At 39.0% G+C, this 12,846-nt stretch overlaps 1 protein-coding gene across 1 annotated transcript; it reads left to right on the top strand.

Moving 5' to 3' along the window:
- Positions 1-41: 41 nt before the first annotated feature.
- On the top strand, positions 42-6,918 carry LOC121891260 (ribonuclease inhibitor-like). The gene is made up of 5 exons (XM_042404086.1): positions 42-55; positions 1,688-1,840; positions 4,548-4,715; positions 5,568-5,747; positions 6,790-6,918. Exons 1-5 carry the CDS (start codon positions 42-44, stop codon positions 6,797-6,799), a joined length of 525 nt encoding a protein of 174 aa, XP_042260020.1. The 3' UTR covers positions 6,800-6,918.
- The last annotated feature ends 5,928 nt before the right edge of the window (positions 6,919-12,846 follow it).

Raw genomic sequence — 12,846 nt, 5'->3', positions numbered from 1 at the left:
TTGCATTATGGGATAGCATTTATGTGTTTTAAATGTACATAATGATGAAGCTCTTGCAAGTGATGCAGGTCTTTTATTATTCTTGCTCAACTGTTTTGCACATGTAGACCTAAAACATATAAATATGTCGTGTTTTAGTCTTTTGACATTTTTACTTGTGTTTGGCTGAACAACATGAGTTTGTATAGACGGTAGGGCTGCTCGATTATGGCAAAAATCATAATCACGATTATTTAACACAATTATTTTTTGACTCTCATTTTTGCCAATGCCGATATATATGCACATATTTTTTTCCACCTGGCTGAGGAGACTATTACACCTGCAATCATAGATTGTACTAATGATCAAGAAAGACAATATATGAAGGAAGAACTTATGAAGACTGGAGTTCAGGAGCTCAGCATTAAAACACATGAACCTGCCAAGTGGGTGGAGCAGTAGTTTTCTTTGACTTTATCAGACAGACAGGAGTAATGTGCAGGATTTAATCTTTGGTCCACAGTCCGAAGCAGAAGGTGGCGGTAATGCACCTCATACGCTGGTTGCCAATAGCTGTTATAAACCAAAAAGAAAACGTTTTTTCAAACAGAGTGGTACATCCTGTCAGCCGAGGTGTTTCCTATCTCTGCAGCCGAACACAGCAGCTCCTCTGCGGACTGTTTCATCCTGACGGTCCCGGTGTTTCCTCCGCAGACTCCACTTCACTCAGCTGCCCGACAGACCCGCTGCTTCTTCCCACTTTAACCTGAATAACAAACCGGGGCTCGGTGCTCCGGTTGGATCCAGACGGAGAGCCGGGGCTAGCTGGGAGGCTAGCGGAGCGTTAGCCGCAGCATGACCGGAGGGAAGCACAGCCAGCTAGCCTCCGCTAGCCTCCCAGCTAACGTTACCTCCGGTTTCACTACAGGCAGATTCACTCGCTACAGTGGGCGAGGAAATAAAACCAATGAATCAATAAGTACAAACACTGTTGATTTCATCCCGTGGAGCCGACATGCAAACTATTTAGGTTCAGTAAATCCCAGCTGTCAGTCAGCCTGGTGAAGGCAGGTTAGTCTGTGGACAGAGACGCTCAACGCCTGTCGGAGGCGTTTAAGGAGGAGCGAAAGCGCACCGCTGTAAAGGAAAGAGGTTTGCTGGATTTATAACACAAGACAAAACGAGAGCATCACTGCGAAATGACAATAATAAACAATAATCGTTTTATCTCCATTATCTTGTTTTCATAATCGTTGGAAGCCAAAATCGTAATCGGAAGTTAAATTTGATTAACCACACAGCCCTAGATCAAGTTCATATATTGAAGGAGAAATATTTCTTTATTATATTATTTAATGTGTTTTAATGAATAATGTCTGATCATTGATATTGATCCTTCAGAACACACACACACACACACACTGATCTAAATGCAGGTGTTTAAAGTATTTTTTATGAATCAGTGTTGACATGAATATGTGTCTGAATGTTGTGGTGACATTTGGATGATGTCTGTAGAAGGCTGACATCATGATGATCCACAATAACACAATGACAAAGTTACTCTGCTCATTTTAGTGAAAAGCTCATTGATGAGGACATAGTAATGTTGAACTACACATTTAAAACCTGAACACATCTGATTGGATTATAAATGGATTTTAATCTACATCATTTATTCTTTATTCAGATTGGGGGGCTGCAGGTTGTCAGAGACCAGTTGTGCTTCTCTGGCCTCAGCTCTGAAGTCCAACCCCTCCCATCTGAGAGAGCTGAATCTGTCTGACAACGACCTGTGTGACGTGAAGCAGCTGTGTGATTTTCTGGAGAGTCCACACTGTAGACTGGAGACTCTGAAGTAAGACACCATTTTTTACTTCTGTGCTGAGATTAATATGATGTGACAGTTGTGGTGACACTAAACTGCAGACATAAAGCTGATATTATGCTGATCCACACTGAGGATCTATTTTCTTCTTCAGTGGTTTAGTCCATTGACTGTCAGAACAATGTTGAGCTGCACATTTAAAACCTTCATATAACAAGAAAAATCTACACTGGATAATTCACTCTGAACCTCTGAAACTCTGTTTTTATCTTTTCTATTTGACAGTTTTTAACCTGCATCCTGTTGGGTTCAGCTGTTTGGAGTTTCCATCTTCTAAACTTTAGGACAAAAAAATAGATTTTCAGATTAATTGCGATTCTTATTTGAATGATCAATAATTGATTCTTGAAATCCAGAGATGGATCTTTGCATTTGTGTCTTTACTCAGTAAACATGTACATGTGCTCTGTGTTGTGTGTGTGCAGTGGTTACTTGTTGTAAATGGTTCAGTTAGAGCAGCATGATGTGTAAAAGGTCCACTTTGTTTAAATCCAGTTATTACAACGTGCACAAAAATCTTATTTTAAGTGTAAAAGTAACATAGATGCTAGCTGCTATATTAGCTGCCTTGAGTCACCACAGTCCCGTAAACCGTGACGTGAATAGTTTCAGTCTGTGGACCCGCCGCAGTTTACGGGACTGTGGTGACTCAGGATGGTCAGCTGACTCTGGCTGTCTCGTAGGGGATCTAGAGATCACATCTACAAGAGGAACAGACTGAAAAAAGACTCCACACACTGATCTGAGCTCTGGGTTTGTGTTTGTTAACGAGATATTATCTCTGACTACGAGATGTGAAAGCGTGGAAGTGGACTGAACAGTGTGCAGATTCTACTGTATTCAGTCTGTCTCTACCTGCCGGGGAGCTAACGCCAGCCAGCAGCTGTCTGCAGGTATCACACTGATGTCAACACAAATACAAACAGTGCAGATGAACTAATGAGCAGACTTTCAGTTTCTGCTGTCTGTGCTCAAAGTGATAAAGTTGAAACAGCAGGTACTGACAGTCCATGTGTTGCATTATGGGATAGCATTTATGTGTTTTAAATGTACATAATGATGAAGCTCTTGCAAGTGATGCAGGTCTTTAATTATTCTTGCTCAACTGTTTTGCACATGTAGACCTAAAATATATAAATATGTCGTGTTTTAGTCTTTTGACATTTTTACTTGTGTTTGGCTGAACAACATGAGTTTGTATAGACGGTAGGGCTGCTCGATTATGGCAAAAATCATAATCACGATTATTTAACACAATTACTTTTTGACTCTCATTTTTGCCAATGCTGATATATATGCACATATTTTTTTCCACCTGGCTGAGGAGACTATTACACCTGCAATCATAGATTGTACTAATGATCAAGAAAGACAATATATGAAGGAAGAACTTATGAAGACTGGAGTTCAGGAGCTCAGCATTAAAACACATGAACCTGCCAAGTGGGAGGAGCAGTAGTTTTCTTTGACTTTATCAGACAGACAGGAGTAATGTGCAGGATTTAATCTTTGGTCCACAGTCCGAAGCAGAAGGTGGCGGTAATGCACCTCATACGCTGGTTGCCAATAGCTGTTATAAACCAAAAAGAAAACGTTTTTTCAAACAGAGTGGTACATCCTGTCAGCCGAGGTGTTTCCTATCTCTGCAGCCGAACACAGCAGCTCCTCTGCGGACTGTTTCATCCTGACGGTCCCGGTGTTTCCTCCGCAGACTCCACTTCACTCAGCTGCCCGACAGACCCGCTGCTTCTTCCCACTTTAACCTGAATAACAAACCGGGGCTCGGTGCTCCGGTTGGATCCAGACGGAGAGCCGGGGCTAGCTGGGAGGCTAGCGGAGCGTTAGCCGCAGCATGACCGGAGGGAAGCACAGCCAGCTAGCCTCCGCTAGCCTCCCAGCTAACGTTACCTCCGGTTTCACTACAGGCAGATTCACTCGCTACAGTGGGCGAGGAAATAAAACCAATGAATCAATAAGTACAAACACTGTTGATTTCTTCCCGTGGAGCCGACATGCAAACTATTTAGGTTCAGTAAATCCCAGCTGTCAGTCAGCCTGGTGAAGGCAGGTTAGTCTGTGGACAGAGACGCTCAACGCCTGTCGGAGGCGTTTAAGGAGGAGCGAAAGCGCACCGCTGTAAAGGAAAGAGGTTTGCTGGATTTAGAACACAAGACAAAACGAGAGCATCACTGCGAAATGACAATAATAAACAATAATCGTTTTATCTCCATTATCTTGTTTTCATAATCGTTGGAAGCCAAAATCGTAATCGAAAGTTAAATTTGATTAACCACACAGCCCTAGATCAAGTTCATATGTTGAAGGAGAAATATTTCTTTATTTTATTATTTAATGTGTTTTAATGAATAATGTCTGATCATTGATATTGATCCTTCAGAACACACACACTGATCTAAATGCAGGTGTTTAAAGTAATTTTTATGAATCAGTGTTGACATGAATATGTGTCTGAATGTTGTGGTGACATTTGGATGATGTCTGTAGAAGGCTGACATCATGATGATCCACAATAACACAATGACAAAGTTACTCTGCTCATTTTAGTGAAAAGCCCATTGATGAGGACATAGTAATGTTGAACTACACATTTAAAACCTGAACACATCTGATTGGATTATAAATGGATTTTAATCTACATCATTTATTCTTTATTCAGATTGAGGCGCTGCAGTTTGTCAGAGATCAGCTGTGCTTCTCTGGCCTCAGCTCTGAAGTCCAACCCCTCCCATCTGAGACATCTGGATCTGTCTGGAAACAACGTGTGTGACGTGAAGCAGCTGTGTGATTTTCTGGAGAGTCCACACTGTAGACTGGAGACTCTGAGGTCAGACACCATTTTTTACTTCTGTGCTGAGATTAATATGATGTGACAGTTGTGGTGACACTAAACTGCAGACATAAAGCTGATATTATGCTGATCCACACTGAGGATCTATTTTCTTCTTCAGTGGTTTAGTCCATTGACTGTCAGAACAATGTTGAGCTGCACATTTAAAACCTTCATATAACAAGAAAAATCTACACTGGATAATTCACTCTGAACCTCTGAAACTCTGTTTTTATCTTTTCTATTTGACAGTTTTTAACCTGCATCCTGTTGGGTTCAGCTGTTTGGAGTTTCCATCTTCTAAACTTTAGGACAAAAAAATAGATTTTCAGATTAATTGCGATTCTTATTTGAATGATCAATAATTGATTCTTGAAATCCAGAGATGGATCTTTGCATTTGTGTCTTTACTCAGTAAACATGTACATGTGCTCTGTGTTGTGTGTGTGCAGTGGTTACTTGTTGTAAATGGTTCAGTTAGAGCAGCATGATGTGTAAAATGTCCACTTTGTTTAAATCCAGTTATTACAACGTGCACAAAAATCTTATTTTAAGTGTAAAAGTAACGTAGATGCTAGCTGCTATATTAGCTGCCTTGAGTCACCACAGTCCCGTAAACCGTGACGTGAATAGTTTCAGTCTGTGGACCCGCCGCAGTTTACGGGACTGTGGTGACTCAGGATGGTCAGCTGACTCTGGCTGTCTCGTAGGGGATCTAGAGATCACATCTACAACTTTCTAAACTTCTACATTCTAAACCTTCTTCAGCTCTGAACAGATTATGAAACATTGAATGATTTCAAACATGAACTTTGTTTTCTAAAGTGACGTCATTTATTCTTTATTCAGATTGAGTAACTGCAGTTTGTCAGAGACCAGCTGTGCTTCTCTGGCCTCAGCTCTGAAGTCCAACCCCTCATCTCATCTGAGAAAGCTGAATCTGTGGGGAAACTACGACCTGACGGACTCGGACATGAAGCAGCTGTCTGATCTTAAGGAGAGTCCAGACTGTAGACTGGAGACTCTGGGGTCAGTAGAGAGTTGGAGTCAGTCTGTGCTGGTTTCAGCAGTATTGTATTAAACACAGTTAGTATCAAAGCAAAGATCCAGTATTTCCTGGTGAACCTTCAACCTTCTCAGTGGCTGCTTTCCTCAGTGAAGCTGTGAGAGGAGAATGGTGACAGGCTTCAGGATTGGACAGAAAGACAGAGAGAGAGAGAACAGTCAGCCAATCAGATCAGCCAGAAGCTTGTTGTGATCATGTGTTTGAGTTGATGTGAAGACGACTGTTGTTGTTGTGTTCATGTCTGCAGGAAATAAAGCTGGATTACAGCTGACAGCCTTACAAGATGTATAGAGACAGTGGTCCTCATCATCAAACTGTCCTACCATCAAATCTGATCTGAAAGTGTTTGTTCTCTCATTTCAACACTAAAGAATTGATCAGTTCATCTTTGTCAGAGCTCTAAGATCAGTCTGACTGCAGCCTGCAAATCACTGGCTCTGATTTCACACAAGCATCATTACGTTTAGTAACCATGTGGTCTTTATACAGACCAGAACCTCTGCTGAAGTCCAGGAATCACAGCAGCTGTTTAGCTGAGAGCTCTGACTGATTGTCATGTGATGATTTAACAGCAGGAAAGATCTTCAAATCCCACAGAGACTCTGTAGCTTTCAACTTTTCTAACAGTTGACATGTATCAACAGTAAATCCATCAGTAAACTGATGAGTGAATGTCTCTGTTTCTGCAGTAATGATGTGTTCATGACTCTCAGCACTTTATTTCCTCTGTGTACTTGAGTGAAATCTGCAGAGTAAACACATTTGATAGCAAAAGTCTGTGCAGGTGTGTGAGCTTGGAGCTCAGTGTGTTCACTCCAACACGTTAACATGAGAGCTGAAAGGAAGCAGGCTACGCTGCACAGCTGTTCCACTTCTGGTCTGAACAGGACTGAAGTCCCTGCTGCTCTTTATACTGGATGTGCTGCATCACTGACTGACAGCTGATGAAGTGAGTCTCACTAAACACTGATTTATGACCTCTGTTGTTTCTTCTTCTCTCATCAGATGGGATTGATGATCTCTGTCAAAGAGTGACTGAACATCCAGGAGTGAGTGTTGAGAGAGGATCAGCTGGATCCTGATGATCCATCTGGACCGGAGTCTGGATCTGGATTTTGTCATCTTCACTTAAGTCTCTTAACTGACTACAAACTGAACAGTTATCTCTGGATTTTGTTGAATCAGCACTTTACAGATGTGTTATACATGAGCTGTTTGATGCAGAAAAGATTAAAAACAGGTGTTATAAGTCAGACTCTGACCCTGGGCCCATATTTATCAAGCGTCTCAGAATCACACTGAGAGTTAACGAGGACTAAAACTAATTAATGAAGCAGAAGAGAATTTACTGTGACTGTCAGCAGGAGAAGGATTACTCCTGGGAGAGAGTGAGACGTGGCTGTTTTACCACAGTCAGAGCAGCAGAGTTGCTCTGTGTGTAAACATTAAAGGTATCCATTTTTATGCAAAAATGTATGTCAAAATGAATAGTTTATATCTCATAACGATATTTAAAAAGTCATTTGCATCAGGCTGTAAGTAAACACTGATCAGCCAATCAGGAGTCTTTAACAATAACTATATAATTTAAACCTGTAGGTGAGATCATGTGATCCAGCCCTATCCAATCACATCCTTTACATCTTTTCTACATTAGTGCAGCATCTTGCATGTTTTGTACAACACTGCACACAGTGATAATGATGCAAACGGACTCTGTATATATATTTGAAAATAATGTTAAAATGTATCAACTCTTCAGGTGTGTCTCTTTTTCTTATTGTTTTTTGATCTAGTTAACTTTTTATAGAAGGGTGTAAAGACTTAATACCTGTACAGGAATTTAAGGTTTCTTCTCTCTTTCTTGTCATTTACTAAAATATATTTTTGAATGTAGGTGATGTAGATTTTGATATATGGGATGATGAATCTGATAGAATGTTTATATATAAGATGAATGTTTGATATTTTGAAGTATGGCTTTTGTATTACTTTTCTGTGTACTTTATTGAATTCTTGGATGTTTAACCATAGAGTTTGTCATGATGTATAAATATGGGTGTGTTTTCTATTTTTTAAACAATCTGGCCTGACGAAGATCCAAGTGGGATCAAAACGTTGCCATTATTAAACTTTGTGTGCAGACGTTACCTTTTTTCATTATTCACTGATCTACTGATTATTTTTGTTTCATATGCTAAATTTGAATCTTATTTTTGTTTTACTGGTTTATTTTCTTCCTGTATGTTTGTTAGTTTTGTGTAAAACATTGTGTAACGTTGGTTTTGAGAAGTTTTATAGACTTGTGAAGGGAGGGTGGTGGGATGATGATGGTGGGAAACAAAGACCAAATTCTAATAAACATCAGTGGAAATAAATGAACTTGCAGTGTTTTTATTCTGTGTCAAGCTTCAGCTTCATGTATAACATCTATTTTTATTGTAGTTATTTTTTCTGTCTTTGTGTATAAATGAAGCATATTTGATTGAATCTGTGTTCTTTGTTTTGTTTCTGTGGATCTGTTAGATGTTTTTGTCGAACCACTGGACCACCAGGACGCCATCTGAGTTTATGGTTACACTTTATTTTAAAGCTCCATTATTCTTATAATTTCTTATTCATTTCCTCAAAGTTTCCAGGAATAAATTGTCTGTGTAATTTGGTCTATTTATAGATTTCCATTTCCACCTGAGTTCATATTTATTCATCAGTCTTTTATTATTGGAAACTTTATTCTCATATATGTTGAATTGTGTGTTTTTCTGTAGATGAAACATGTTTGCATGTTTGTCTGACCTGCTGTGAACTGACTAAAAGACTTTAGCTTATGCTAGCTTAGCAACTGGAATTCATTCATTGGAAGTGAACCAACTGAACACTGTCTTTATTTGACCTATAAATTACTGCTAAAGTACTTGGTTCTTTCCAGGAAATTAACTAACTTTAGATTGTCTGTGTTTTCTTTATTCTTTAACTTTATTGCTGAAATCAAGTGAAATATACAAACAAGGAAACAGCGCCACCATGTGACGATACAAGAAAACAGCAATCCATACAGACTGAACACACATAACAAGGAGGAATAAATACATGAAAACAGACATTTTAAAACATGTGAGGAGAGGAGAGTAAATCTAGTTAGAGATGTCTCTATTCATCATTTTGTCTATCAAATGACAAAAAATAGAGAAAAAATTAAGATTAAGAAGGAAATTGGTTTGCAGTGTTTGTCCAAAACAAACACAATAAAAGAAACACACACACTAAGAAGAAAAAAGCAATCAAGACATCGTCCACACATGGCACACATCCTTCATAAAACACACTAAACTACTACACAGCAGCGTCCAGCAGTGCTCCTGGAGTACAAAGATTCAATGTGAGAGAAGACACAATGCAGCCCAGAAATATACACAATACCATACTTTCCACTGTGCAGCACTGACTACAGTACTGCTGTGAGTACCAGGAGTTTTTATGTGCTGCTGTGTGTTATAGAGAGCGATGGCTGATGGGATAAAGGAATTCCTCGCTCTGTTACTGTTGCAGCTGGAGGCCTGAAGACGTGGGCCTGATGGGAGGAGCTGAAGCTCACTGAACAGGGTGTTGTGGGTGAAGCAGCAGGTTTTCAGTCTTTGACAGGTTCCGGGTTTGGGAGATGTCCTTCTGTGCAGCATCAGTGTTACCATGGCAACAGAGGATGCAGAATGTCATAATACTCTGAATAAAACACATATAAGAAGATCTCAACATAAAACAGTCAGAATCAAAGAAGCTGTTTTTGTCTTTTCTTCAAAATAAAGTCAGTGTGATAGTTTGACTTCAGTTTGTTATCAGTGTAGATCTCGAGGTGTTTGTTCTCCTCCACTGCCTCAATCAGCTGAACACTTAACAATGTTGGTTTTACTGCTGAGCAATTTTTTCTAAAATCAAATGATCCTCACATTTTCCCAAAGCCTGAGTTGACGTCTTCAAATTTCTTCATTTGTCCGACCAACAGTCCAAAACCCAAAGTTAACAAGTTTACTATCATAGAAGCAAAAATAACTTGTCAAAATATTCACATTTGACAAACTAGAACCAGTTTTGGTGTTTTTTTCAAAAAAATGATCAGAATAGTTCCCCATTCTGTTTGATTAATTTACTAATCGTAGCAGCTCTAAAGGGATGTTTTCTTTCTTTTAGTAAATTTACATTTGTGAAGGTAAAATGTTGCAATGATAAAACTTAAATTCATAATAAAATAAGAGTCATTGTCTTAATCATGTAAATAGAAACTCAAAATAATATCTTAGAAGAAAAGGGGAAAGTTTTGAACTATGAAGGTCTTCATGTCTTTCCAGAGTTTATGGGTGAACCTGCAGCTCCACAATAAGAGAGAAACAGTTTCAGGTTGTAATTCACAGAAAGAAAACATCACATCAGTATCGTTTTTAACTTCTGAAGGAAAAATGTTACAGGATAAAACTCATGAATCAACTTTTAAACATGTATTTGACCTCATCAGATATGAAAAAGCTTTGCTGTGGAGTCCAAACTTTTCTCCAGTTTCTATCTTTCACATAATAATTCCAGTATGATATTGTACAGGGAACAGCAACAATGTTGTTCTGAAACAAAGCTCTTATGTTGTCGTTATTTCTGCTGGAACCAGAAAAACAACATCTGGTGGAATCCATGCAACCAAGAATTGAGGTTGTTTTGGGAGCAAAGGGAGGCCCTGCCCAGTATTAGTGTGCTGTTCCTAATAAAGTGCTCAGTGAGTGTATATTCCTTCATTCACAGTTATTCAGGAAGTACTTATTAATAATTCATCAATTATCAGGATTTGTAATTTGCTTTTTCTTTGGTAACTTATTGTAAAATGTTAAAAACACAACCGTTAGCAGCTCTACCCTGGATGATATTTCATGTGTTAGTGAATGAAATATTGATTGTGGTTGTAATGTATTCTTGTGGACAGCAGCAGGTAGTTTGTTGGTTTGGACAGCAGGTGGTGCTGCTGCATCAACAACGAGCTGACACTCAAACATACAACAGTGTGTTTTTGTCTCACAGGGAGACAAGCTGGGTTCAAACCTGTGACATGGACACAACTCCAATAAATCTACATAAATATCAGCTGTGAAACAGGAAGCTTTGACATTTTATGAACCTCTTCTAATCCAGTTTCCACCTTATATTTCCCCTTCAGTAGCTTTAAGGTTGTAAAACTGCTGCAGCAGCTGGATTAGATTCAGTGTTGAAGTAAAACATCAAACCATCATCTTTGTTTTCTTTATTTCCACTGGTCCATTTACTCAAGTACTGTACTTTACTACAATCATCAGGTACTTGTACTTTACCTGAGTACACACATTTTAATAATACTTTATACTTTTTACTGCACTACATTTATTTCACTTATTTTTACTTTTCAGATTTAGATTTTACAAATGCAGGACTTGAACTTGTAACAGAGTATTTTTTCACTGTAGTATTGATACTTTTGAGTAATTGATGTGAATACTTCCTCCACCTCTGTTTATTTCACAGAAGAAGCTCCTCGTTAGAGTCCAGCTTTAAGATTTGATCAGTTCTGACTCTGATTCTTGTCTTATTATTCCAGTCAGAAAATAAAGCAAAATAAAATGTATTTTCAGCAGATTCAAGCTGCCATAATAAGTCATTAATGATAAATGATGATGAATGAATGAAATAGTATCAGTTTAGTTTTTATTCTTATTACTGGTCACAAACTGTGGCTGGTTTTTCAACATTCATTCAGTCTCAGCAGCTGCTGACTCAGTTTTTACTGCCACAGCATCTCTGACCTCATGTTCTCACATTAAAATGATCCCAATCAGGTTTACAGATTGTAATTTGGGGAAAAAGAGAGCAGTGGTATTGATCGGTACTCAGTATCAGCAGATACTCTGAGTACTGAGAGTCAGTATCAGGAGAGAAAAACCAAGAAAACATCTCTGTTCTGTCATTTGGAAAATGAATCCGACTTGGATTTGAATAAAATGGTGGATGTTTTTCTTCAGAGGAAGGTGAGAACAAATCATCTGGTTTAAGGTCAGACAGCTCAGTCTGTGTTCACTTTAATATTTAGTTGTACCAGTGTGTCTCTGTGATCAATGCTGATCAATAAATATCAGGTTGTCCTGTGTAATGTTAATAATGAATATCAGTGAGGTGTTTTTGATACTTGGAGCAGTTCTGCTTTCACATGTAAAATGCAGCGTTAGATTTCACTCTCTGATCAGCGTCACTGTTCATGTTGTTGAGTCTAACTGATAAATGTTAGTCAGTCCTGCTCTGACACATACAGCACAGATACTTATGGCTGGGACTTTGTCTATGTACAGTGCAGCTAAATAACAGCTGGCAGGTGTGTTTTTCTTTGTAAAGCAGGAATTTGATGAAGCTGCAGGTGTTTCTGATCTGTGCTTGTTGTGTTTTTAATACAGTGTGTTTCTTTGCTTCATGCTGTCAACAGTTAACCTGTTAAGCAACATTTCAGCCTCGGTGGCTTGATTCATCTCTCTGGAGTCTTCTGAATCACATCAAAGCTATTTGGTGTAAAATAATGTGTTGATGTGTGATAAAGGTTTGAGAGTCTCCAGTCTCTCTCCTCCTCCTGCTCTCCTGTACAGCTCAGGTGGATCATTACAACATTCTGCAGCAAAGAGACACAACCGCTGTCCAAGCTGCTGATCCTGGAACAGTCAGGGATCATCAAGCTGTCTGATGTTACTCTGTCGTCCACAAGCTAACAGTTAGCATTCCCTCTGCTGACAAATAACAGCATGCAATCTTCAAGACTGACAGATTTGTTGTTGCTCAAGGTTATCTGAAGGTTATCTCAAGGTTACTAACTGCTGATGTGAAGAGAGGAATCACTGCAGGACGTCTGATTAGTCACTGTTTCTTAGTTTTAGCGGTTAAATGACAAACTTTGACAAACTTCATTGTTGCCTCATTTAAAGGTGTATGAGGATAGGAGGGTGTGTGCTTCTGAAACACATATAAAAGGAATATATAGCGAGTGAAACAACTGCAAATAATAATACTCTG

This window comes from Thunnus maccoyii, chromosome 23, assembly GCF_910596095.1.
Source record: "Thunnus maccoyii chromosome 23, fThuMac1.1, whole genome shotgun sequence".
Taxonomy (NCBI): Eukaryota; Metazoa; Chordata; class Actinopteri; order Scombriformes; family Scombridae; genus Thunnus; species Thunnus maccoyii.
The sequence above is the reverse complement of the archived record's forward strand: the minus strand, read 5'-3'. Positions and strand labels throughout refer to the sequence as shown.